The sequence below is a fragment of the Purpureocillium takamizusanense genome, chromosome 2, assembly GCF_022605165.1.
Source record: "Purpureocillium takamizusanense chromosome 2, complete sequence".
NCBI lineage: Eukaryota > Fungi > Ascomycota > Sordariomycetes > Hypocreales > Ophiocordycipitaceae > Purpureocillium > Purpureocillium takamizusanense.
Window position 1 is genome coordinate 3,287,040 of NC_063069.1, and position 19,080 is coordinate 3,306,119.

Here is a 19,080-nt window from a genome sequence, read left to right on the forward strand (position 1 = left end):
GATATTTGGTACACGATCGCTACCATGCTGAGAGTCTCGAGCTTCCAACAGTCGCCAAGCCAGCAAGTCAGGAATCAATGTTGTCTTGATGCAAACATAGGGAGCGTCAGCTAACCAACTTTGATTCGTGAAAACTACGAAATAGAGACAATCTCAATAATGGCAAGACCAGTATGCGCTGATATTACGCGAGAATATCCTGTTCTCTCGCCATAATTTTGTTTTGTGTGGATGGCACAATGGCCACTTCACCCAGTCTGGCTGGACCTTAACACCTACACCCACATAGCGGCACTTCACACAAAGAGTCGTGTGCACTTGGCAAGCGTTGCGGAACACGACATCAGCGACGGCTAGCATCGTCCATTATCGGCGCTGGACAGGTTAGCTGCGAAGTAAGAGCTTCGGCATTCAACTTACAGCCGGATACGGGTTGAGCAGTTTCCACAGAATCGCACCACGGTTACCCATCCCGATTGAGCCAAATGTTGGCAGTCACACGACCACACAATTTTACTTGGCCTCTCAGGCCGGCCAGTCAAGTCCATCATGGACATTAACAGACCCAACTAATGTCGATGAGTTATTAGTGCACCTGACGAGGGAGGTCGGGTGAAACAGGAAGAATGCGTCACTGCTGGCTGCGTGCTGCGACCTTTTGGTGCCGTAGACGCGGAATGGCGGTTCATCCCGAGTCCATGTCAGCAGCTAGTTATTCCCGATCCGAACCCGCAACGCCCCGGAGCGCCAGGTATTGACGACCGAGAGCCTCCGTATCAACTTGCACATATTGGGTAAATCAACAATACGGCATCACGATTAAAAGGGAGCATGGTGCTGAGTTGCGTATCAATTGATGGCCCTGTCTGCAACATAGGTTTTGGTGACCTCAAATTCACGACCCATCTCCACTCCAATTGCTCTTCTTGTCAACCCCGATTTTGAACCAACATGGCGACACGCGATCAGCAGGTGATGGGCATGCCAGTAAGTTTTTCTAGCGTCGCATGATGGGTTTTGTATCGCTATCGAGTATCGTACAAATCGCTTACGCTCATTAGCCATTCCTGGCCGACTTCCTGAGTACGAGTCTTCCCCTGCCCCTGAGCGCGCTTCGAATTGTCGACGCATATCCACGCTAACATGAAGATGTGTTCCTGCTCCAGTGGGTGGCGTTTCGGCAGCCATTTCCAAGACGGCGGCCGCTCCGATCGAACGAATCAAGCTCCTCGTGCAAAATCAGGTACGCTCGGCACAGCACCACAGCTCAACGTGGCGTGAACGGTATGTCTCTGCCCCAACGACCGGGGTAAACCGATCGTTTAGGAATTGTGCGGCACTCGCACAGGGGACGACACATCGACACGCTGCGACGCTGTCAAGGGATGCTATGTGGCGAGGGCAAACGCTGATGTTGTACTGTAGGATGAAATGATCAAGGCCGGCCGGCTTGACCGTCGTTACGGGGGCATCGTGGATTGCTTCAAGCGTACAATAGCAGATGAAGGGACGCTTCTGCTCTGGCGTGGCAATACCGCAAACGTGATTCGCTACTTTCCCACGCAGGCTTTGAACTTTGCCCTGAAGGATAAGTTCAAGGCCCTGTTTGGATACAAGAAGGAACGCGACGGTTTTGGACTCTGGGTGTTCGGGAACGTGGCGTCTGGAGCGGCAAGTCGAACACATGAACTTCTTCGACAGGATCAGAATGTGTACTAACAGTCAAGTGCAGGCTGCGGGCGCCTCGTCTCAGCTGTTCGTGTACTCGCTCGATTTCGCTCGGACTCGCCTTGCAAATGATGCCAAGAGCTTGAAGACGGATGGCCAGCGCCAGTTCAACGGTCTCTTGGACGTGTACCGCAAGACTATTGCCACCGATGGCATCCTTGGGCTTTACCGCGGCTTCATGCCCTCTATCGGCGGCATCATCGTCTATCGTGGGCTGTACTTTGGGTCCTATGACTCGTTGAAGCCTCTTGTGCTCGTTGGCCCACTTCAGGGCAACTTCTTGGCCTCTTTCCTCCTTGGCTGGTGCGTGACAACTGGCGCCAGCACGCTTGCATACCCATTCGATACGATTCGTCGCCGCATGATGATGACATCCGGCGAAGCTGTCAAGTACAAGGGCACTGTGGATGCGGCACGCCAGATTCTTGCGGCCAACGGCGTCAAGGCGCTTTTTAACGGCGCGGGAGCGAATATCCTCCGTGGCGTGGCTTCGGCCGGGGTGCTTGCTCTTTACGACCAGCTCCAATATTTTGCTCTCGGACACGGCGCCAAGACAGGTTAAGTGTACGCGCCAGCTGACTCTGAGCGGTTGCTGGTTAGTGGAGTGACGAAGGTCCTTTATATACTAAAGCAAGGGATATAAGTCAAGCATGGAGACCTTCACTAACGCCCTACAAACTGCAGAAATACAGTGCCTTGAAAGGACGACCTTAATTGGATCTTAAAATACCATTGTGTTGCGAGTCCAGATATATTTTCGGGCATCCACATTGTGCAAACTAAAGACTGGCCAATGCCTCATGAGAAAGGAGACATAGGCGCATAGCTGACGAAGGGAGCTTGATGGGCTATCAAGGGAGGAAGAAGAGCTATATAGGTGGCCGAGCGAGAGAGATACCGGTGAAAGAGCCGGCCAACTGGGAGGCTGACAACATTGAAACCCATCCACAACACCGCCCCTCAGCTGAGCCTATGATATGATGCCCGTGACCCTAGCCCTTGCTCTTTTTCTTGGTGTTTCCCCTGCTTGCCCTGCCTGCCCTGCCTATTGTCTGCATTGATGTTTGTCTTGATGTTTGTCGTGCCGTCCCGTGTCGTGCCATGTTATATTGATCTCTGAGATCGACGAGAAATTTTTCAAGTGCCTTCTCATGGGGAATGCCTCGAGAACAGAACTTTTGCCTCCATAAGACGGCATAAGCCATATCGAAAGAAGGACTTTTGCCTTTATACGGACTTATAGATTGATTAGTGCCTTCTCTACCGCGTATAACTGGTAAAGAGCCTAACAGGCCATCGAGGGAGGAAGAAGAGCTATATAGGTAGCCGAGAGAGAGAGAGACTAGTAAAAGAGCCGGCCAACTAGAAAGCCAACTAACCCATCTATAACACCTCACATATAGCGACAAGACAAGCCCAAATATATCACCATCTACCTAAGCCTCCTAAGTATGATAAAGGAAGGAGAGATGCCGAGTAGTAGACTGAGTTGGAAAAACGATTCGTATTTCAGCCAGTCCTACATGTAAAACAGACTACTGGTTGACAGCTCCCCGTTGTCGAATTCGGCAGTCTATAATCCGTCGATTGGTCAAGTACTGTTACATTTAGAAGAAAGCACCGTATGTCTATATCTCCCTTCTACCAGAACCTGACGGCATCGGGGCAGATCTTGAGGTCGCCGCTGGCCGTCCAGATCTTTTGCTCGCGCACGGGCGTGCCGGTGCGGGCAGCGTTGACCATCCAGCCGGGCTTCATGTAGATGCCAACGTGGGCGACCTTGCTCTTGCAGTTGCCGCCATTGGCCCAGAACAGCATGTCACCAGGCTGAGCGTCCTTGCGGGGAATGTGCTTGCCCATCTTGGAGTGGTACTGGTCTTGAGCCACGCGAGCTAGAGCGACGTCAGCATGTACAAGATTCAATGGGTTAGAAGCGGAAATGAGCGCTTACGAATGGTCTTCTTCTGAGCCTGGCAGACGGCATACTGGGTGAGGCCTGAAGCAACGCATGTGAGTGGGAACAGTTCATCACGGGAGAGAGCGGACCAGTCACCACGAACCTGAGCAATCGAAGCCACCCTTGGTCGGGCCCTTGCAGCCACCGCCACCCCAGACGTAAGGAAGACCCTCCTTGCTCTTGGCCGCGGCAACAATGCCTGGACCGGATCGCTTGTCGAGGGCAGCGTGCTCCTCAGCAACGTCAGCGGCCGTGGGCATGGCAGACGCGCCAGCGGCGAGGAGAACGCTAAAGATCTGGAAGAACTTCATGTTGGCTGTCGCAAATATATATGCTCTTGCTAGGCTTTGATGAGATAATTGAGATCAGGAATATTGCTCCGGCTTTGTCTTTGAGGGATCAAATGGCAAAGGACAATCTGCTTCTTATATACTTTGCCCCTTCAGCGCGCAACGTGCCTGGCACTCTATCACATTCAGGGCAGGCGGTCTATCAACGGCTCAGCGTACAGTACATCTCGCGGTCGATCAGCGCGCATAATACTTCAGCTTGCTATTTTTAAAAACTCTATGTCAATCTTCACTCGAAAACAACACAGCTGGACGCCGCCGATGATCCGTACCTGCGCCGTTGGCTCCCCTCCCCCGGCGCACAAACCACCACAGCGCATGGTAAGCCGCCCAGTGTTCAGCGCGATGGCCATCATCTATTTGTGGAGATGGTCAGGAGAGCCTGGGCCTGGCGATGCAACACCCGTGTCGATCTCATTGGCGCCTTGGCTCCCGCACGCCACTGACGCTGGGGGTTGGAATTGTCCAGCCGCAGAGCCTCGTTAGCCACAATGGCACCTGCGAAGTGCCGCTCCAGGCTAAGACGGGCGAACGGCATCCCGTCTTATTATAATCCGGACAGATCCTCCAGGGCCAGCACTCTTCCGGTCCGTCTCCCTACTTTCGGATGTCAACCGAATTGAACAGAGATCGCAACGGATACCGAAAGGGATCGGGTCATTTGGCGGGAGATCGCTGCCCCAGATCAAATCCACTGACCGAGCCAGCCTGCACGTCTAGCCATGTTTTGACCAAGACACAGCGGCTTCTGACGGGGTCTTCGGCTACAGAGGCAAGTCCAGTCGGCTTCGTATACGAGCTGGGACGATATGTCCCTATTTTCCTGTTCATGTTGCATCGCGCGAGAACTTTTGCTTTGTACGATGGTCCACATGGTCGGCATATTCGTGCCGTCTGATCATTTTAATGTCCAGAATCAAATTTTTGTTCATTTGCACGAACAGCGTTGAACCCGTTGTTCGCCACGCTCGTTAACACCGAGCGCAATGCATGCCCTTTCTCAACTCATCTTGGCCAACACAGTGCCTTTCGCCCCTCAACGTTGAAGGCCGTGACAAACAGCTTGAGCTTCTCGAAATCCCCATTTAAATGAAATGGAGGTCCAATTCCTGACTGATATGCTGGTATCCATTCTTTAAGTGAGCCGCCCTTGGCGTCGTGAACAATATGGCTCGTTGTTGGACCTCGTCTAAGCCCCGTTTCCTCTACCCTATAACTATGCGACCATCCAGTCGTTAACTGGCCTTGCAGTGTCGGCCGCTACTCCTCCCCAGTCATGCGCTCCGTTTCCTTCATGGCGTGAGCTAGCGCTGTGTTGTTCCGAGGCACAAAAAGCGCCTTATAACGGTGCGGCATCGCCACCAAGCTTGTGGGATCAGCATTGCCACGAACCGGGTGGCAGTCTACCGCGTCCTGCTTCTCAATATGGAAGCTATTTATGAGTCGCATATATAGCAGATATAGCTCCCGGTTTGCCAGCAACGAGCCGGCGCACATGCGGTAGCCGACGCCGTAGGTGAAGAGGGGTGCATCAGGCTGCTCGAGCCATCGCTCCGGACGGAAAACATCGGGGTCAGACCAGACGGCCGAGTCTGTAGTCCAAATCAGCGAATATTCACGTATAAGGCGTTTAAGTAGGCGTGGCCCTGTCACTTACCCCGATTGCAGGCCCATGCATTCAAGAACACGACTGAACCCTTGGGTATGACAGTCCCACCGTAGGCCACATCCTTGATGCTGGCACGCGGCAGCGCCAGGCGTAAGACCGTAAAATATCGAAGCGACTCTTTCACCAGGGCGACAATGTACTGGCAGGTCTGATCATCACCCTCGTCACACATTGGCCTGTCCTCGCCAAATGTCTTGCGAATTTCACGGACGGCCTTGTCTTGGACCTCGGGATGCTGCGACAAATAGGCGACGAACCAAGCTACTTGGGTCGTCACGGTGTCGAGGCCGCCAGAGAGCATGGTGAGGCTGATGGATGTCAGCTCGGCCTTGTTGAGCTTGGCCTCTTCGTCCATGATGACATTGGCCTGGATGCACGGCTTGTGCGTCCCACGTGCGATCCTATCGTCAAGCCCGTTATTGAGGTCCGTCAAGTACTTGTCTCTGCGGTTTCGCATCTCTCTGGCCTTGGTCGAGTGCATGTTGAATGGATTCAGTCGCATCAAGGGGATGTAGTCTTGCAAATTGCCCGTAGTGGAGCGGAAGCGGCTGATTTCTTCCTCGACGTGGGTGATTTCGTCAAACAGGTTGTCGCTCTGGCTTTTGAGACGCACGCCCCAGTTGAGAGTCAGGGCAAGGGACAGAGAAAGCCGCTGGATCATCGGCATTGGATCCACTGCCTTGTTCCCAGCTTGTCCATATGTATAGAGTTCCCGGATGAAATCTCGGGTCTCGATGTCAAGATGTGATATGTAAGTCTGAACGGACGGTTTGTTCAATGCCGACGCTGCGCCTTTCCGGCGGCGCTTGAGCGAGTCACTGTAGGGCGACGTGCCAATTGTTGTTCCAGCGGTATCACTCAAAACCTACAACAGTTGCCATATTAGCCAAGAGAAATCCAACAAAGTCGTGTCCAGCGTGAAAAAAAGCACCTTGTGAAAAGTGTAAAACTCTGGTCGCGAGCTCATGGCTTGGGCGTTTTGTCCGAAAATGGTCCTCGCTGCCGATGCGGAGTTGATCACCACAACGGGCACATTTCCAAGCTGTATCTGGTAGACGTCGCCAAACCGACGGGCCCACTCACGATACTTCTCCGCGGCATTCACGCGGATGTCCCAGAGATTGCCAATGAGCGGCAGGCCCGGGGGCCCCTTCATCCCGTGTATCCTGGCATTATAGCGCACAAGCTCGTTGACGAGAACGTACAACGCTGGTGCCGCAACGAGTGTGAGGAGCAGGGACTGCCATTTGGTATGTTGCAGCTGCTCGGCCACCGACAAGATAACGTTGGCAATGGTCATGGCAAAGCTCAACCGGAGGGCGGCGGCGGCGGCGACTGGGGTTTGTCTGTTATATCAAGGGGGGGTCTCAAACCTTGTTTCGATCCGCGAATCAAACGACGGTGGCAGTGCTTCTTGAACGGGCATGGACGGCTCCCTTTTCTTGAGGATCACCTTGTGTCGCACGGTCTCCTTAGATATACCTCGCCAAGGCAAAGTTCCAGCGCGGCATTGCGCCTGTATCCGCACCTTGAAGCTTCCCCACTACCCCGCGGGCAGTTTTCTTGACGAAAGCGGCTCGGAAATCTCGGAATTGTTTCCGAGTGCAAGTCTTGGTGTCTGATTGACTGAATCGTTGGGGCGCCAGATGCCACATAATACCCCCAGCTCGGAAGCCAACCCCTTGGGGAAAGCTCTGAATTCCGGCGTAATCATTCTGAGGACGCTACGCACGACCAACGATGGAGCACAGTCCCTCGTCTCTCAGCTCGCAATCTGCTCCGCGGCATGATTCTCAAGTCGGCAGCCCGCTTCATCGTCGCTCCAAGCGCGGGAGGTACACGCCGGTGGCATGGTTAGTTAGCCCTTCCCTTCCCTGGCCTGGAGAGTGTCCTTGCAGACGTTAATGACCTGGCCGTGTAGCAATGAGTGCAAGAAGCGGAAGCTCAAGTGCATTCCAACTGACGATGACAAGTGTCAGCGATGCATCGCAGGGGGCGTCATCTGCGTGTTCGGGTCGCGGCCGCCACCGCGTGCCACCAAGACAGCTCGGCTGGCCAACATGAAGATGCATGTTCTTGCAGACGCGTCGAGCCATCATCACGTTCGTGCCCTGACCGATGAGATGGCACAACTGCGACAGCAAGTCGTGGACCTGGCCGAGTCTGTCAGAGAGCTCAGGGAGAACGCGGATGGGACATCACGGCCGCAGAACACGTCCTGCGTTGCGGCGGCCTTTGCCAACTCCCCGTCCAATGTTGCTTCCATGTCGCGAGACAACGCACCCAAGCATCCGCACTTCATCGGCCCTACACGCCCGGCGTACGGGCTCGTTGTAGCGGAGCGCTCGCTCACGCGCATGGGCATCCAAGCTCTTGATTCCGCCAAGTCTACGTCCTTGTCCTCAAGCCGAGCCGATTCCCCTCTCGCGGGCGACGCGATGGAAGACGAGGAGCCTTCCACTACAGACGCCGAGTTCTGGGCCAGCTGTACGCCTGACGAGGTCGCACGCCTGCTGGCCGTCTTTGAAGAGGAAGTCGAGTCCGTGTACCCCTTCGTTGACACCATTGAGCTGGCCTCGCGGGCTGAGCAGATCTTGAACCGTATCCGCCACTCGGACGCCTTGGACAATCAGCCGCATGATAGGCAACAAGCTCCGCTCAGTAACCTGGATGTCGACATGGCCAAGCTGGCCGTGGCCACGACTGTGGCCATTGAGGCGCATGGCAAGACAGCACTGAGCGCGTCCATCGCCGGGTCTGTGGAGGACCGTCTGTCGCGCATCTCAAGGGGCCAGGTGGAACTGAAAGGGATACAGCTCTTGACCATGCTGGTAAGCACTGCCACGCACCCAAAGTCCAGCACTCCCATCACGCGTAGACCATACTTACAGTCACCAATAGAGCATTTACTACTTCCACTGTGATGACGAGCTCCTTGCCTGGCGCACCATCGGCGTCGCTGCTCGCGAGGCTCTCGAGATGGGCCTGCATCGTCGCCGCAGCCTGTTTGACAATTTCCGCGACGCCCACTCGCGCCGGGACGCCATGCGCGTGTTCTGGTGTGTATACGTGCTCGATCGTCGCTGGAGCTTTGGGACGAGCTTGTCCTTTGCGCTCTCTGATCGTGATATCGATCCCGCGTTACCGGAGCCTGTAAGTCGCCATGCCGACCCCTGCTGACAAGACATGAGTATCTTATAAAACATCGCCTCCCATAGGACGCAGACTTAGCCTACCTCCGATGCATGATAAGCTATGCGCGCTTGTGCTCCAAGATATGGGACGCCATTCCACCGTTCGGTTCTCCCTCGCCGGCCATTCCCACCGAAGACGTCCACGCGCTCGACCTCAGCACGCAAGTCTGGCTAGACTCGATCCCGTCACACCTTCAGATACGGCATCCGCGGATGCTCAGCGCGGCTAGCGGCAACAACATGTCTCAACCGCGCGTGCTGCACCGCCTCCGCGCTCTGCTCTACCTCCGCGGCAACTACACCCGCATCGCCATATATCAGCACTACCTGTTGAGCTCCGCGAGCATACAAGCCAATCTTCCCTCTGCGCGGCTCGTCGTGGAAATCGCACGGGACACCGTGCAGGTCCTCGTTCATCTCAACGCCACAACCGACGTTTACTCGCGCCAGCAAAATGCCTTCAACTACTTCTTGCTGAGCGCCTTTGCCGTACTCACCTTGGCAGTGTGTCACGCGCCGCACCATTTCGCAAAGACATGCCGAGAAAGCCTCGTACAGGCGATTGAACTGGTCAAGGGATTTTCTCGCCATAGCGTAGCGAGCAGGAGATTGTGGAACAGCATTCGAGAGCTGTTGCCGCGGTTAAAAAGCCTCCAAATGCAAAGCTCGGAGGGCGGCCCGCACGTGGATTCCATGGCCCATGTTGCTGCTGGTGATGTTGGTGTGGAAACAGAGACGCGGCGGGAAAACAGAACCGACATGGACGCCCCGATGGACTTGGGACCACAGTTCCACGTCGACGGCGGAATGCAACTTTCCATGATCCCCGAGGTGACGGAATTTAGTTCAGATCTCTTGGACCTATTTGACACTCTGGGACAAGGACAGAGCTTCGGAAATGCGTTTGAAACCGACTTTGGCGACCCATTGGCACACGGAGGGTTGGAGCTGCAGTCGGACGAGCTGGGAATCTCCCGCCGCTTTCTTCAAGGCCTAATGTGATGAATAGAAAGCACACTCTCTAAGACTCGCGAGTTTGGGATAGCGATTGACCTGCCTATGGTGGCCCTTGTGATCTGACGAGACTTCTATCTTGCCCCGTTCTCGAAATACACCATCATGGCTCCTTTGTGTACCGTCTTCGCAAAGGCCTTGAGCTCCGCATGCGCAGTGCACTCGTTGTCATAGTAGATCATGTCATCGACAGAGCTGAACACGGAAATCGCCGCGAAAGTGAAGCCTTGCGCGCGCTGATCAGGCTTTGCCTCCCCCGCAGTTACGGAAACGATGTACGGCTTGCCGTCCTACCCCTCACTGTTGTCAGATTGCATGCGGTTGCGGATTGGATGATGATGTCGTATTGTGGTGTCGACTGAACAGAACCCACCTTGACTGCCTTGTTTTGCATGTGCTTGTAGAATTCCAGAAGACGCTCTTGATCTTCTCGATTGGGTATCTTGAATAGAGTGACACGGTGAATCTGGCCAGCCATGGTATAGGGTCGTTGGTTGGGGCAGTGGCCCGGGTTGCAAAACGATTGGGGGGGCGGACAAGACCTTGAACAGACTTTGTTAGTCGAAACTCGCAATCGTTGAATAGGTAAAATGTGCTTTCTCGAGCGCCTTCTGCACAAGCGGCGGAATCACACCTCTTAAGCCGGTCATTAGGTGGAAACCGCCGACCAGAGCTACGTCGGCTCGGAATCGGAAACCCCGACTTGCGCAGTGTTGCGACGCTGACGAGCTAGCATCGCGGAACAGAACATAATGCCGAGCAAGGCAGGGAGGGAGCACCACAATTCGTTCAACAACCCCCCAATACTAACCAGCATGGCCGGTGATATGCATGCTGCCGGCCGACCGGCCCGGGGATTTCCAATCACGGCTCAAACAATTTGGGTTATTAAATAGGTACAACGCGGAACCTCGGAGGGACTGGAGAAAACATCGAGGCTGTCTGTCCCAGGGCAATCCGAACACGAACTTCGTTCATGCTTCTAAGATTAGTCTAGGCAAAGCGACCTCGCCATGTCGCGCACAGTCGAGATTCACGGTGCAGAAGGTCTCGTAGTAAAGGGTAAGTTATTCGACGTCTTCATGGAATTTGGCAATCGTCTCACTCCCGATGCAGTTCCAACCGGCCTGTTCATCGACAACAAGTTCAGTCCTGCGACGGACAATCAGACCATCGACGTTGAGAATCCATCCACGGGTGCCCACCTAGCCACAGTATCCGCCGCTCAGGCCGCAGATGTAGACCAAGCCGTGCAATCCTCCTTGACGGCATTCACGTCGTCATGGCGGCGCAGCGAGCCGTCTACCCGGCGGGCGCTGCTGAACCGCTTGGCCGGCCTCATAGAGAGGGACGCCAAAGAGCTCGCATCGCTCGAGGCGGTTGACGCGGGACTGCTGTACCGCATGTCTCTGGGCCTGAGCGTGGCCCAGGCGGCCGAGACATGCCGTTACTTTGCGGGCTGGACGGACAAGTTGGGCGGGCAGAGCATGCGCATCGAACAGGGGATGGCGTACACGCAGCGGGAGCCGATTGGCGTATGTTCAGCTATTATACCGTGGAATGGCCCTCTGTGAGTATTCCTAGAGGGAAAAGATGCTCGACAGGTGCATCCCAGAGCACAGCAGAAACACCAGACTGGACGCTGACTATTGGGATGCAGCATGATTACAATCTGGAAGCTTGCGCCCGCCATCGCAGCCGGGAATACCCTCATAATCAAGACCCCGGAGCTGGCACCGTTGTACGGACAGAAGCTAGCCCAACTCATCGTCGAGGCCGGGTTCCCTCCTGGCGTCATCAACATCATCTGCGGTCTCGGCCCCGTCGCCGGTCAAGCCCTGGCTGACCACCACCTCGTGCGCAAAGTGTCATTCACGGGAAGCGCCGCTGTCGGACGCCGCATCCTCGAGAGCTCGGCGCGGACCAACCTCAAGCGCGTGACGGTCGAGCTCGGCGGCAAGGGCCCGACGTGCGTGTTTGCAGACGCGGACTGGGAGAACGCGCTTGCCCATGTCACGGCGGGCATCACGGTGCACAACGGGCAGATTTGCGCCGCGGGCAGTCGCATCTACATCCAGGACGAGATATACGACCGTTTCGTCGCGGAGTTCTCCAAGAGGACGAAGGACGCGGTTGCCGGAGACCCGTTGCTCGACAGCACGGTCAAGGGGCCGCTCGTGAGCGCCGGACAGCGAGCACGCGTCGAGGGCTACATCCAAAAGGCCCTAAAGGAGGATACGAAGCTGTTGCACGGAGCAGATGCCAGCAGCCTCCAAGTGCCTTCCAAGGGACACTTTGTGCCCAACACAGCCTTTGTTGATGTGCAGCCCTCGGCGACCATCATGCGCGAGGAGGTTTTCGGCCCCGTGGCGAGCATCGCGCGGTTCCACACCGAAGAGGAGGTCGTCGCCCTGGCCAACGACTCCGAGTACGGGCTCTCGGCGGCAATTTTCACCAGCGACGTGACGAGGGCCATGCGCATAAGCGACGCGGTCGAATGCGGACAGGTGACGGTCAACATGTGGGGGACCGTCAATGCCAACACGCCATTTGGAGGCTATAAGCAGAGTGGGTTCGGCAGGGATCTGGGCAAGGAAGGGCTGGATGAGTGGATGAATGTCAAATGCGTCAAGGTGAACCTGGGCCTCCTCAGCAGATTGTGATACGTAGTTAGTTATAGCCAGGCCAAATATGTTTTTGTTGAGTTGTGGGCGGTGATGCAAACCCACATCCCGTAGCCAAGTCACTTCAGAGGCGTGCCTCTAGTCGAGATTTCGTTTTGACACAAACTCTGCTCTGGACTTCCGTAATGGAAGCCGAGAGCGGACTTTGTGTCAAAACGCATCTATCTGGTCATTGTCGAGAGTCCGATTTTCTCAATAGGGGCACACGCCAGTCGTGGTAGCTGTTCTTGAATAGCATCGTGGACACCTGTGAGGCCGACAATCGGCGGTAGTGATCGTTTCCCTCCTCTCCGAGGCTAAGACGAAATATACCATGCGTACCCCATGCACACACGGAGTGACAGCACAGATCGGTGGCGATAAGCATTCTGTAACAGGGAGGCCGGGAATGGCGCCGACCACCAGCTCCAGCATAACACTGGCGATTAGCATAACATAAATGTGGTACAGTCAAACCCCCATCCACATCGGGAATGGGCCCACGCCGTCACGACTTACACGCCATTCAAATGCCGTCGCGCAGGCAATCTAGGCAGTGCTCGATGGCCGCCAGAATATCAAAGTTCATCGGCCCGGGTGACCGTCGTTCTTTGCCTGCCGGACCCTGAGGCTTAAGACGTAGTCGGGTCTGGACCCTTTAATCAAGCCCTGGTCTTGCTCGCATGAGGGTCTCGTGCTGCAGTGCTGTCGTCAGCGATTGCCGAGGGTCTGGTGCGCATCATCCGGGCCTAACCTCAGCGACTCGTGACCGGCAAGGCGGTTTACATGCCAACATGAATGGAGTCGAGGACGGATCTCGAACACTGAGGCCCAAAGTGTTTAGCCACGATCCGGTGAGCCGGGTAATGATGGATTGTGATTGCGCACATCGCTTGTAGTGCCGAAGTTCTGTCTGGCTCTCGCTGCCGTCGCATAGGAGCTGCGCTACAGACTTGATGCCAGCTGAATAGCGACGACTGTTCGTACAAATGAGAATTGCCATCCCGCACCCACACAGGGAATGTATCAGGTTGCATTGCCAACTATTGATGCTCCAAAGTGTAATCATCTTCATGGGAACCCATACCACGTCTGCGCTTCTCGTCATCGTGCTGCTTGCCCAAGCATGCCGGGGCCAGCAGGGCGGCCCCGACTCAGATCCTTACGTGCCTGCTTATACCGAGTGTCCTGAGAACTTGATCGTGAGAAATGCTTCCGAAGTACGCCCACAACCTTACCGCCAACACCGAATGAAGCTCACAATGACCAGGGCCTATCGCCCCAGGAAGAATCCTGGCGCAGCACGAGGGGCAAGCAGGTTATGACGGGCTTGCACGACTACCTCAATGTTGCCAACATATCGGGCTTTGACGTACAAGGTTTCATGGTGAAACTCAATGAAAGCACGGTGCCCATCGTCGGCATGTCCATTTCTGGTGGCGGGACGCAGTCGGGCATCGGCGGTCTTGGTATCTGGCAAGCCTACGACGCTCGGTATCCTGCAGCGGTCGCGGCCGGCACGGGAGGGTTAACACAGATCCTCTCTTACATCACCGGGTTGAGCGGCGGCGGCGCTGTCACGGTGAGCCTCATGTACGCATCTCATCTGCGAGCCAAGCAAGTCTCGACTTTCGCAGCTTACGCGTGAAATGCGACAGCGCGGCGAATAATTTCGCCACCTTTGAGGACATCCGAAGCGCCGCCAACTTCTCGGCGCCTTACGATGTCGGGCCCACTGGCAACGAGACGGAGTTCTTCAACAACATCTTCGAAAATGCAGGCGCAAAAGCCGAGCTGGGATTCCCCGTCTCCGTCGCCGACACGTTTGGCCAGTTCTGGGCGACATGGCTGCCGGAAAACTCGACTGTCACCAACTACTCCGATCTTGCATCCAAAGACACTGCGCTGGCCGTGGGAGCTGGACCCATGCCGATTATCACTCTCGCCGAAGTCGTACCTGGCCAGTCTCCCGAAATCGGCAAGATCCTGTACCCTGGGCGGAACGACACCAATGGCTTTACCTTGACGTCCTACGAAATAACGCCTTTCGAGCTCGGCAGCTGGCTCGGCGGCCGCGTGCAGGGTTTCGTGCCGACGCAATGGCTGGGCACCAGTATGGGCAACGGAACCGCTCAAAACAGCAGGCAATGCGTCGCCGGGTTCGACAAGTTCAGCCTCGTCCAAGGGTCGACGACGAATGCGTTTTGCGCGTGGTTCATAGACGACTTTTACGGGTTGCCCATCTTCGCGAAGACAGCCCTTTCTACGCGACAGCAACGCTCCAGCGAGACGGACGACATCCCCATCCCGCAAGGCCAGGAGCAAAGCCCCCTCGTGCAGATCGTAAACGAGACGGCGTCCAATTTTAAGCAGACGTTCAACCAGTCGCTGTGGGCGACCTACCCTAACCCGTTCCAGGGCTACAGCGATGCGATGGGCAACGCGTCCCAGCTGTTGCTAGTGAGTTCGCGACTCGCTTGTGAAAAAAGCATTGTTGACGGAAATGACGAATAGGTGGACGGGAGCCTCACGGGTGAGAACAATCCGATTCGACCCCTCATCATACCAGATCGTCAAGTGGACTTTATCATTGTCTACGAGGCTTCCTCCGAGGGCACGTACGCATGGGTCAACGGCACAAGCTTGCAGAGTAAGGGGCTATCAATCGACAAGTCTGCAGCACAATGATTGCTAAAAGTATCATAGATACCGCACGCTCCGCTTCACAAGGCGGCATTCCATTCCCCAAGATCCCCAAGGTGGAAACAATGATTACGAGAAACTTCACCAGCCAGCCCACCTTCTTCGGCTGCAATGCGACGACGGAAGACGGGCCGCTAGTGCTGTACCTACCGAACTCGCCTTGGACGAGCTTCTCGAATTTCTCCTACCAAAAGTCATCGTTTACAGACCAACAGCTCGACGCCACGATCGACAATGCTTTCCAACTGGCGACGTACGGCAACGGCAGCTTTGACGCCGAGTGGCCGGCGTGTCTCGCCTGCGCGGCCATCACGCGCAGCGCTGACCGGGTAGGCGTCGACCTACCGGAACAGTGTACTCGATGTTTCCGCCGACACTGTTGGGACGGGCAGGAAAGTGATGCAATGGTGTCAGAGAAGGACTTGGATCTGAAGCCGAAGCTGAATCCGACTCTCACCTTCCAGGCATGGAACACCACGGTCTGGCAGGAAGGCAGCGGACTGAGCCAAGGTGGTAATAGCGGTGGCAGCGGAGGAAACGGAGGAGACGGGGGGTCTGGAGGCAAAGGTAGTAGTGAAGGCAGTGGTAACGCTGGTAATAGTGGTGGCACCGGAAACGCATTGTCGGCTCACCAAAGGCCCGCCGGACCGATTTCATGCCTGCCAATTCTGGCATTGGGATTTGATACTGGGCTAACTTTCATTTCGTGTCATCATCGCTACATTTTAGTTGAGACTGCGCAGTGTTTACAATACTCATGGATGCCATTCTGCGCGTGAACCGTCCCTGTTGTCCTGTGATTCCCTGCCTTCGGTGCAATCTTATATACGTATGCCGTGCATTGTGTTCTTTTCCGGCCGTGATATTCACAGCTTGGGCCTATCCCCATCGCCTTTGCAGCAAGCTCCGCTCGCCAACTTGGAGCCAATGTCGGCGTTTGATGGAACGTCGATTGCCGGATTACCCGTGAAGAAGTCTGACGGCGTGATGTGTACCTGGAGTTTCTCGACCGGCCTATGATGAACTTAGCAGGCTGATCCAAACACTTCGTCTTTAATGAAGGCATTAAGGGAGTCCTACATGACAGGCCAATCCTCCACGCGGGGATTATGTGTCAAGCCAAAGACGCTCCAAACGACAATGTCCTCGTCCTTGACATTGTCCCCCCTGGCCGCCGCATCGTACACGCCACCATTCTCTCGGCGGCTCTGTAGTGTGTAGCGCCCGCCGGCATACAGCTCATCGTCCTTGTGCTTGGTGACCCACATGTGGTGCTTGGTGAAGAGCGCGCGCTGCGCCTGGATGCTGGCCGGGTCGGCGAGGAGCAGCTGCGTCGGCGGCGTGGTGATCTTGTAGCCGACCGGCTTGCCGCTGACGGGGTTGCGCTTGGCCAGGTTCTGCACCTTGAAGACGCGGTTGCTGAACGGGTTGAGATCGATGCCCGCCGACGTCTCGATGGCCTTGGTCTGTACCTCGTAGCGATTGCCGTTCGGGTTCGTCGTCTTGTTCATCGGCACGGGGACGCTGTCCTCTTGGACCAGCGTGTTGGCGTGGCCGTCTACCGCCGGGTCGATGCGCAGACAGAAGATGTGTTGATGGTTCTGCGCCAGCGCCCCCGGGCTCACAACGGTGCCCCATGGTGCCGTCTTGCCCTCGTCGATGTTGACGACGGAGACGATGCCCGTGGCGCGCGCTTCGACCTCGATACCGGCGGCTTGGTCGAACTTGAACGCGAAGACGTACTCGTAGTTTGCGAGGGTAATGATGAACTGGACCACCAGCTCGCGCCGACGGGTTACGACGGCACGACCCGTACGCCAGTTGGTGTGCTTCCAGCCAATGCCATCGTCCTGCTCGTGAAGACAGATGACTTGCTTGCTCACCTCGGCGGAGCCGTCGGCTGTGGTGAGAATACCATCAAAATACTGTCCGAGTCAGCGGAAATGGTACTGACTGGCGTCAAGGCTTTCGGGGTGACATAAACGGTGAAGAGTCATACCTTGATAACACCCAGGCAATCACATCCCAATGTTAGGTTGTTTGTGCAGTTGCCCAGGCCACCGTCTCCAAAATCGAAAGCCTGCTTTCTGTGAAATGGGTTGCGCGGGTCTGCGTACGGCACCGTCTAGAGACGCAGGCGTCAGTCCTACGTGGCATCAGCGATGGGGCTCAACGGACTCACCATGTCGCTCATGCTCAATCTGTACAAAATGTCACGCCCGTCATACCGGATGTCATGAAGAACAGCGCCTTCACGGGGGTTGAAGGTCACTCTGAACCGCCACTTCTGCCACTCAATGAGGTTCGAGTCGGAGACGGCAAAGCTCGGCCCCTGCGGCTGCAAGACCGTCAGGGGTTTGACATCCTTGCGGACACCACCTGGGATCAACTCCGGGACGTATTCCGAAGTCCTGCAGTGATCAAGGATACCAAGCTTGTGCGTTTTCGCATCTAAGAGGTCGTTTCCGCCGCCCGTCGCAGGTTCGTCGATTCGCACCACTTCATTCTTGTGCGCATCCACAATCGGAATAAACGGTAACGGGTAGGCGTAAAAGTTGGAATCCGGATTGCCACTGCGGGTGTCCCTCCCGAAGCACAAAGCCTGGAAGAAGCGCGTATCGCCGTCTTGCTGGTCGGGGCCGCCGTACGGCCAAGGCTCAATGACGAGCTCAAAGCCAGCGGGCAGCTGGACTGTCCTGAACCTTTCCTTGAAGAGTGTCGATTTCTGCACGCACTCAACCACCTTTTGGAACTCAAAGCTGCAACCGTGAGCGTCATGCCTTCAGCCCAGAAGTCAGGGAGGGAGGCGTACATTGTCAAGCTGGCATGGTGTTCAGTGCCGATGACTTCGTGCTTCACGCGCTTCGCAGCGACAACATCGATGACCGACTCATGATACTCTGCAGCTTTGCTGCCGCCTATGATGTCGTATCGCACTTGCGCCAGGCGAGCTGGCCGCGGGGTTGATGCCTTGAGCTTTCCGGCATGTTCGAGATCAAGGAAAGGAACAACCTCGGTTTTGGGCGGCTCGAGGAGGTAGATTGACCGAAAGTCGATGACACTGCCAGAGTGCAGTTGGAGCACAACGTCTCGTGCTCGGTTGATCTCAGCAACAGTGAGGTCGGAGAGCGGGTGGGGGACCGCCTGAGACATGGTTGAGGGTCAACAAAGTAGATAGATCAAGGGAGACAACTCAAGGTGACTGCCGATGCAACATGCAGGTTGAGGTGACACAACAACGTCGTATACACGTGCGAATTGCGGCAGTGACACCACGTCGTCCTCAACGACGAGAAACCAAGCGGAGGAGCAGAGGTCCGTTATTATGAAAGGACTGGTGACTTCGCCGAACGGCATCGGGCCACGCAGAGATCCACCTCGAATGCGGAGGTAAAGTGGCAACTCGGAATGAATCGCCGTTTTCCGACTGCGACTTGGCCGATTCCGCGCACCCCGAGGGCCCCGAGAAAAGGTGGACCGGCCTCATTTGGCAGTTGAGACGCAATCGTCGCATTGAGCGCGCCCTTGGCAAATGGAATGTGCCGCCCTCACCGTCCGTACGAATCGAATTTTACTACCGTGATCAGTCATCATATATGAGGCATCTCTCCCGGAGACTTGAACTTGGGTCGACCGAGTCTCAAACATGCAGATACGACACAGCTTACACATAAAGGCTTCACACACGGCACGAAACGAAAACTCGGAAAAGACACACACAGCCAGCGTGCATGTCTGGCTGGTTTTCCGCCCGATTTCCGTCCACGATAAACGTCCTTTGACCCGGACCGGTCCGCTGAGG

At 55.8% G+C, this 19,080-nt stretch overlaps 9 protein-coding genes across 9 annotated transcripts; 5 read left to right on the forward strand and 4 right to left on the reverse strand.

Moving 5' to 3' along the window:
- Positions 1–951: 951 nt before the first annotated feature.
- On the forward strand, positions 952–1,719 carry PET9_1 (ADP/ATP carrier protein; the record flags this gene model as incomplete). The annotated part of the gene is made up of 4 exons (XM_047983868.1): positions 952–987; positions 1,062–1,083; positions 1,167–1,243; positions 1,426–1,719. The coding sequence occupies 4 exons, from the start codon at positions 952–954 to the stop codon at positions 1,717–1,719; spliced, it is 429 nt and encodes a 142-aa protein (XP_047839840.1).
- Positions 1,720–1,906: 187 nt separating this feature from the next.
- Positions 1,907–2,290, forward strand: PET9_2 (ADP/ATP carrier protein; the record flags this gene model as incomplete). Its single annotated transcript, XM_047983869.1, has 1 exon — positions 1,907–2,290. The coding sequence occupies one exon, from the start codon at positions 1,907–1,909 to the stop codon at positions 2,288–2,290; it is 384 nt and encodes a 127-aa protein (XP_047839841.1).
- A 1,058-nt stretch (positions 2,291–3,348) lies between these two features.
- Positions 3,349–4,014, reverse strand: JDV02_002797 (uncharacterized protein). Its single transcript, XM_047983870.1, has 3 exons — positions 3,789–4,014; positions 3,680–3,724; positions 3,349–3,620 (listed from the first exon to the last, which is right to left on the reverse strand). The coding sequence occupies exons 1-3, from the start codon at positions 3,994–3,996 to the stop codon at positions 3,370–3,372; spliced, it is 504 nt and encodes a 167-aa protein (XP_047839842.1). The 5' UTR covers positions 3,997–4,014; the 3' UTR covers positions 3,349–3,369.
- A 1,281-nt stretch (positions 4,015–5,295) lies between these two features.
- On the reverse strand, positions 5,296–7,004 carry JDV02_002798 (3-hydroxyphenylacetate 6-hydroxylase; the record flags this gene model as incomplete). The annotated part of the gene is made up of 3 exons (XM_047983871.1): positions 5,296–5,627; positions 5,693–6,569; positions 6,636–7,004. The coding sequence occupies 3 exons, from the start codon at positions 7,002–7,004 to the stop codon at positions 5,296–5,298; spliced, it is 1,578 nt and encodes a 525-aa protein (XP_047839843.1).
- Positions 7,005–7,204: 200 nt separating this feature from the next.
- Positions 7,205–9,980, forward strand: JDV02_002799 (uncharacterized protein). Its single transcript, XM_047983872.1, has 4 exons — positions 7,205–7,557; positions 7,626–8,535; positions 8,606–8,857; positions 8,923–9,980. Exons 1-4 carry the CDS (start codon positions 7,445–7,447, stop codon positions 9,898–9,900), a joined length of 2,253 nt encoding a protein of 750 aa, XP_047839844.1. The 5' UTR covers positions 7,205–7,444; the 3' UTR covers positions 9,901–9,980.
- Positions 9,981–9,986: 6 nt separating this feature from the next.
- Positions 9,987–10,390, reverse strand: JDV02_002800 (uncharacterized protein; the record flags this gene model as incomplete). The annotated part of the gene is made up of 2 exons (XM_047983873.1): positions 9,987–10,202; positions 10,286–10,390. 2 exons carry the CDS (start codon positions 10,388–10,390, stop codon positions 9,987–9,989), a joined length of 321 nt encoding a protein of 106 aa, XP_047839845.1.
- A 457-nt stretch (positions 10,391–10,847) lies between these two features.
- On the forward strand, positions 10,848–12,671 carry JDV02_002801 (Aldehyde dehydrogenase (NAD(+))). Its single transcript, XM_047983874.1, has 3 exons — positions 10,848–10,974; positions 11,029–11,482; positions 11,573–12,671. Exons 1-3 carry the CDS (start codon positions 10,926–10,928, stop codon positions 12,573–12,575), a joined length of 1,506 nt encoding a protein of 501 aa, XP_047839846.1. The 5' UTR covers positions 10,848–10,925; the 3' UTR covers positions 12,576–12,671.
- Positions 12,672–13,648: 977 nt separating this feature from the next.
- JDV02_002802 (Lysophospholipase) lies at positions 13,649–15,678 on the forward strand (the record flags this gene model as incomplete). Its single annotated transcript, XM_047983875.1, has 6 exons — positions 13,649–13,795; positions 13,846–14,168; positions 14,234–15,035; positions 15,090–15,225; positions 15,282–15,558; positions 15,612–15,678. The coding sequence occupies 6 exons, from the start codon at positions 13,649–13,651 to the stop codon at positions 15,676–15,678; spliced, it is 1,752 nt and encodes a 583-aa protein (XP_047839847.1).
- Positions 15,679–15,946: 268 nt separating this feature from the next.
- JDV02_002803 (Primary-amine oxidase) lies at positions 15,947–18,600 on the reverse strand. The gene is made up of 5 exons (XM_047983876.1): positions 18,091–18,600; positions 17,461–18,037; positions 17,278–17,403; positions 16,359–17,203; positions 15,947–16,292 (listed from the first exon to the last, which is right to left on the reverse strand). The coding sequence occupies exons 1-5, from the start codon at positions 18,429–18,431 to the stop codon at positions 16,145–16,147; spliced, it is 2,037 nt and encodes a 678-aa protein (XP_047839848.1). The 5' UTR covers positions 18,432–18,600; the 3' UTR covers positions 15,947–16,144.
- Positions 18,601–19,080: the final 480 nt, after the last annotated feature.

Bases quoted from the DNA above. Each gene is read 5' to 3' on its own strand.
- JDV02_002803 (XM_047983876.1), bottom strand. From the start codon at position 18,431: ATGTCTCAGGCGGTCCCCCACCCGCTCTCCGACCTCACTGTTGCTGAG. The intron at 17,404-17,460 runs GTGAGTCCGTTG...CTGCGTCTCTAG, and splicing joins GATTGAGCATGAGCGACATG to ACGGTGCCGTACGCAGACCC. The intron at 16,293-16,358 runs GTAGGACTCCCT...AGTTCATCATAG, and splicing joins GTGGAGGATTGGCCTGTCAT to GCCGGTCGAGAAACTCCAGG.
- JDV02_002801 (XM_047983874.1), top strand. From the start codon at position 10,926: ATGTCGCGCACAGTCGAGATTCACGGTGCAGAAGGTCTCGTAGTAAAG. The intron at 10,975-11,028 runs GTAAGTTATTCG...CTCCCGATGCAG, and splicing joins AGAAGGTCTCGTAGTAAAGG to TTCCAACCGGCCTGTTCATC. The intron at 11,483-11,572 runs GTGAGTATTCCT...ATTGGGATGCAG, and splicing joins ATACCGTGGAATGGCCCTCT to CATGATTACAATCTGGAAGC.
- JDV02_002799 (XM_047983872.1), top strand. From the start codon at position 7,445: ATGGAGCACAGTCCCTCGTCTCTCAGCTCGCAATCTGCTCCGCGGCAT. The intron at 7,558-7,625 runs GTTAGTTAGCCC...CTGGCCGTGTAG, and splicing joins AGGTACACGCCGGTGGCATG to CAATGAGTGCAAGAAGCGGA. The intron at 8,858-8,922 runs GTAAGTCGCCAT...CGCCTCCCATAG, and splicing joins ATCCCGCGTTACCGGAGCCT to GACGCAGACTTAGCCTACCT.
- JDV02_002797 (XM_047983870.1), bottom strand. From the start codon at position 3,996: ATGAAGTTCTTCCAGATCTTTAGCGTTCTCCTCGCCGCTGGCGCGTCT. The intron at 3,725-3,788 runs GTTCGTGGTGAC...GCGTTGCTTCAG, and splicing joins GGGTGGCTTCGATTGCTCAG to GCCTCACCCAGTATGCCGTC. The intron at 3,621-3,679 runs GTAAGCGCTCAT...ACGTCGCTCTAG, and splicing joins GGCTCAGAAGAAGACCATTC to CTCGCGTGGCTCAAGACCAG.